This window comes from Triticum dicoccoides, chromosome 1B (assembly GCF_002162155.2).
Source record: "Triticum dicoccoides isolate Atlit2015 ecotype Zavitan chromosome 1B, WEW_v2.0, whole genome shotgun sequence".
Taxonomy (NCBI): Eukaryota; Viridiplantae; Streptophyta; class Magnoliopsida; order Poales; family Poaceae; genus Triticum; species Triticum dicoccoides.
The window spans coordinates 236,516,612-236,521,504 of record NC_041381.1 but is presented as its reverse complement, the minus strand read 5'-3'; the positions used below and the strand labels follow the sequence as shown (position 1 = coordinate 236,521,504).

Below are 4,893 nucleotides of genomic sequence, written 5' to 3'. Positions count from 1 at the left end.
AGATTCACCTAACAAAGGGACTAATTACATAGAGCAGCTGCAGTAATACAATGGTCAGATCGGTAGCTAGCATCAATAACAATGGTTACCAACACACATACACATGAACTGATAACAAACTTGCACACGGCCTAACAAATAAGAAAACAAAAAAGAAAACACATGAATTGACAAAGAGGACACAATACACATGAACTGATAACAAACTTGCAAAGGACCTGACAAGAAGAACACACATGAATAGACAACGATAACAAATTTGCAGGCGACCTGACACAAGTACATGTGACTGGTCTATAACCCAGAAGATGAACTAAAAATCAAATCATTTTAACTGATTCAGTCAGTAAGCTCGACTAGATAGATAAGCTATATGTTTTGCCGCCTCCTCCTTCACTGGACTTGTTCTCTTTCTACGGTTGAACTGATGTCAATCCTTTTTGTCGAACTTCTACTTGCTATTCTGAGGTCTTTTAATGAAAACATACCAAAGAAAACAGAGGGGGAAAGGATGTTTTCCAGTATGGAGTATGAAGAGGAGGCAAGCAGATGCACTAGTATTTTTTTGCCTATCGTTGTCCTTCGTTGGGCGCATCCATGGTCACTATAAACATAAGAGTGAACACAAGTTCAGAATTAGCGACAACACAAGTTCAATAACATGGTCAGTTCAGTACCATACATAAGCAAACATGGCTGAATTCTTGTAAGTATCAATGTGGCAGTTGATGTTCCTGCTTCAAGTGAAAGATATCTTACCACAAACTTCTACAGGTTTTCTTTAACTTCTCTGGAACAAAAACCCAAGGAGTTTGGACTGAGGAATTAAACCAATGAGCAAAACCACAAGTCTGAACTTATCTGGAGGCTTTTGCTGAACGGACGATACGAGATGATGCCCAAGCAAAACCTGACTCTCCCTGACTTAACAAAAATTAAAGGAGCATGAAATTTGAACTTTCTCTGCAACCAAAACTGAAGGAGTCAGAACTGAACAAATAGACCAAAGGAGCAGAACCTAAAGTGTGAACTAATCTTTACTTTGAACTTCTCTGGATAGATGAAGCTTTGTGGTAAAGATAATTAAAATGTTATGTAACAAAGCGTGAGACACATGTACTAGTTTTCTCTCTCTCGTTTTGAGGCATAAACATAAACATTTTGAGAGCATATAATGACTTAAAAAAGAAACACAAAAAAGGTATTTATTAGAGGTGAGCTGAAGTTCACTAGATGTAGCTATATGAAAATCCGCTTTAGCTTGTGTGTTTGGAACACCAATCTCATCATTAGTTCTTGTAGGAATTTCATAAATAGATGGTGGGCAAGAAAACCTTCAGTTCACATGATGCTTCATCGGTGCATTCATGAAACACCTACCAACAATAGTAGTCAATCAAGGTCAGAGGCGAGGTAGAAATCGGGGCAGCATGCGTGGGCGGCTGCGGACAACACAAAAGGAGAGCTACCTCGGAGGACCGCCCACACACGCGTGCCGGTGGTAACCAGGGTCGCCTGAGCATAGGGAACCGGAGGCGGTGCTCAAGATCCATCTACCTCGGAGGACCGCCCACACACGCGTGCCGGTGGTAACCAGGGTCGCCTGAGCATAGGGAACCGGAGGCGGTGCTCAAGATCCATCACCGGCCAGCGTTCTCCTACGCCGGCGGGAGCCGGTCCATGAACCAATCTCTGAAAAGTAAGAACATCAAGCACTGAACAATCTTTAAAGTTACTTTTTGGGGCAAACATCCATGTTTTGACCTAAACCATAAATATGTACTGAGCTTATGAATCAAATACCGAAGAAAAATCTGAACGTGCGCATGGAACTGACAACACTTCACAAATAACTTCAGGATCTAAACTTTCTGCTGAGGAAAGAAGACTGCAATTCTCTTTTAGCATTCTCAATATGACATTCTTGAACGCACTTCAACAGAAAAGAGCTCAAAAGCATCCTGAATTCAATTGTACCTGCCGCCAGTCGCAGTCCTCGAACACGTCGCCGCCCTGTCCTCCCGTCGTTGAAGCAACTGACGAGCTTGAAGTAACTGAATGAATGGTCAACTGATACACGATGAGTCTATTGTGCTCCAGAAATTTGTCTACATCCGTACGTAAATAGATTTTCTTTTTTGCTTACTGTAATTTATTTTGCATGGGTCAGAGTAACTCCAATGCAACAGCCACATAATCAATTTTATGTGAGCAGAAAAAACATCATTTTCCAACCAAAAATCACATTTTTTGAATGAAACCAAAGTTTTTCAATGAACTCCTTTTAGGTTTATGTGTTCTTGCAAACTTTCCAAACAAGTACTTAGCTCGCTTGTCTTTTTTCACTTCATGATGAGATCAGAAGTGCACGACATACAAGGATTAACACAAGGATCAATTGGGACAAACAATAGTACACAAAACTAAATAGACAAATATGCATACAGAAAAGCAGCATCTCATCAATGGGCCATGATGCAGGCATCGCTGCTGGCAATATTTCGGCACACTAGAGAACCTGCACTGCTCGATTTGTCAAGAGAGTACTGAGCGCAGCACATTCTAGTGGCTTTTTTCTGGAGTAGTCGCTGTAAAGCACAGGGAGCAAGAACAACCATTAACATGATTAGTTAAGATCCTCAATCTGAATAACCCTACCTATTCCTTGATTAGCACCTAAAGTACTGATCACACACGAAAAAATCATTATGTATTGTAAGCTATAGCAATTAACAAGCAAGAGGTAGCTACAAATTAACATGAAACACATGAAAGCTAGTAGTCCAGTGCACTGAGACAATTTGGCAAACTATTTTAAACATGAATTTTTCACTAGGTTTGTTTTGGAACATTAAAATATCTTTTCTGCATTACAACAAACACCTAAAGATGCTCAAAATAGACTTCTGAACTTGCATAAAACCCTCTTTAAACTTGCGATATAAAACTTTTTGCACTTGCACAATTCGCCAGTGGCAGCGAGCACCAACCAGAAGCATATAAGTTTTTTACAACACTCAAAAGTGCACAAAGATCACATCCGCGACACATTGGTGGGTCGATAAAGGCATCCATACATGGTTGCTTGATTGTTCCGTGGATGGATGTCAGTACTCTATGTCAAGCAACAAGAAGGATTGTCCTTTTTTATAGAAAATCAAAAGGACAGTACTGAATCTTGCACTTACCAGTAGGATTTGTGGGATTCAACTTGTTGTGGAGTCAAGGGGATATCCATAAATGGAAGCACGTTCAGTTGAAAATAGAGGAGAGTAGAACACAGTGGTAGGAGATGCTCCAAACTCCACACACGAGCGAGACTGGGTCGCTCCTCGCCAAGCATTGGCCGAGCGACCGGAGACGCAAAGTTGAACAGCCTGAGCAGCTCAGCCAGGACGGACTCCACAGCTGCACAGGGGGGCTCCCACCCCGGCTGTCATGCGCCTCCCACCTCCAGTTGACGCGCGCCTCCCACCTCCGGCTGACGCGCACCTCCCACCTCTGGCCGCCGTGTGCCTCCCACCCCTGGCCGTCGCGCATAACAACAAGTTAAACTTCATTCAACAAGAAGAAAATCCATTTATACTCATGTATACACCCAACAAGCATCAAATTCCATATACCTAAACTTCCATTTATTGATATACTTGAACTTATTTGTTGTTAATGTACATGACTTCGTAATTAAACATCAAAACTATGAGAGATAGTAGCCGTTGAACTGAAACAAAATTAGGAATTGAATTGGACTAAATCAAGAAATTAACTGAGTGTCCCACGAGTTAGTCAATGTGGAAGACCATTCCATTTTGCTACCTCTCTCTCACACTCACATCACCCTGCTGCACCAACAAACAGCAGCAGTGCACCAACGCAAGTAGCAGGGGCTTCATGCAACTTTTGACTTTAATTTTTTGACTGAACTGAGCTTGAATTTTTCACTGAACTTAGTTTAACCATCGCCAGAAATTAGTTGAACTTTTTGTACTGAACTTAGCTAAACTTTGTACAGGGATCCACATTTTACCTGGAGTAGAGATGTCTCACCAACGTAACCATGTGCCCTAAGCAACCGATAAACAATGAAGAATCTTGCATATCTGAAGAACAGAATTTGGATGGTGATAACACCAGAGCTTCCCAATTTGCATCCTTGAAAGGGGTCCATGCTCTTAGCTGAGAAGAATTCACCTCTGGCCGATAGCCGGTGGGCGGAGCGGCCACTAATGGTAGAGAAGCTCGGCAAAGAGTATAGACGGCCTCGCGGGTGTCGACCAGTAGAGGAAGTGGACCTGCTACCACAACTCCTACGGACTGACCGCTCCGGTGGAGTGGAGCTGATGGAAGCGGGGTTCAGGAGCTGCGGCTGAGCGCGCCGGGATTTGGCCGCTGCAGGGGATCCACGCTGGGGCTCGTGGAGGAGAGGACCGATGGCGGGCGGCAGCCGCGGCGGGAGTTAGGTGCGGCAGCCGCGGCAGGATGTGGGTGCGGCAGCCGCGGCGGGAGTTGGGGGAGGCAGCAGCGGTGGGAGTTTGGGGCGGCAGCCGCAGCGAGAGATGGGTGCGGCGGCCGTGGCGGGAGATAGGTGGCGGCAGCCGCGGTCGTAGTTGCGGGCGGCGACCGCGGTGGGAGGTGGGGGCGGCACATTACTGGTAGTGGAGGCACGGGCGTGGCGGAAGGAGGCTGAAGACGGGGGCATGGCGCGTTGTTGGGTTGTTTTTCTCTAGAAGAGGGCGTTGGGCTGCAACATATCGGGCCCTATAGGGGTGGATAGTAAAAAAAAAAATTGTCTTTTTAAAGATATCAAATAGACTATCACATACGGATGTATATAGACATACCTTAAAATGTAGATTCACTCATTTTGCTCCGTATGTAGTCACTTGTTGAAAT

The 4,893-nt window shown here is 44.4% G+C and overlaps 1 protein-coding gene across 6 annotated transcripts; it reads right to left on the bottom strand.

The window, feature by feature from the left end:
• Nucleotides 1-219: 219 nt before the first annotated feature.
• Nucleotides 220-4,690, bottom strand: LOC119329846. 6 transcript variants are annotated; one of them, XM_037602947.1, is made up of 5 exons: nucleotides 4,028-4,690; nucleotides 2,446-3,525; nucleotides 1,978-2,054; nucleotides 1,558-1,692; nucleotides 220-1,376 (listed from the first exon to the last, which is right to left on the bottom strand). In XM_037602947.1, the coding sequence occupies exons 2-5, from the start codon at nucleotides 2,483-2,485 to the stop codon at nucleotides 1,308-1,310; spliced, it is 321 nt and encodes a 106-aa protein (XP_037458844.1). In that variant the 5' UTR covers nucleotides 2,486-3,525; nucleotides 4,028-4,690; the 3' UTR covers nucleotides 220-1,307. The 6 variants fall into 6 exon arrangements, 1 of the variants encoding a protein (XP_037458844.1); XR_005159814.1 differs by having other exon boundaries at nucleotides 220-604; nucleotides 683-1,692; nucleotides 1,978-3,525; XR_005159811.1 differs by having other exon boundaries at nucleotides 1,470-1,692; nucleotides 1,978-3,525.
• Nucleotides 4,691-4,893: the final 203 nt, after the last annotated feature.

Coding starts and splice junctions, on each gene's coding strand:
- LOC119329846 (XM_037602947.1), bottom strand. CDS start 2,485: ATGCCTGCATCATGGCCCATTGATGAGATGCTGCTTTTCT. Junction 1,693..1,977: donor AGGACTGCGACTGGCGGCAG/GTACAATTGAAT, acceptor CTTACTTTTCAG/AGATTGGTTCATGGACCGGC. Junction 1,377..1,557: donor TGTGTGGGCGGTCCTCCGAG/GTAGATGGATCT, acceptor TATTGTTGGTAG/GTGTTTCATGAATGCACCGA.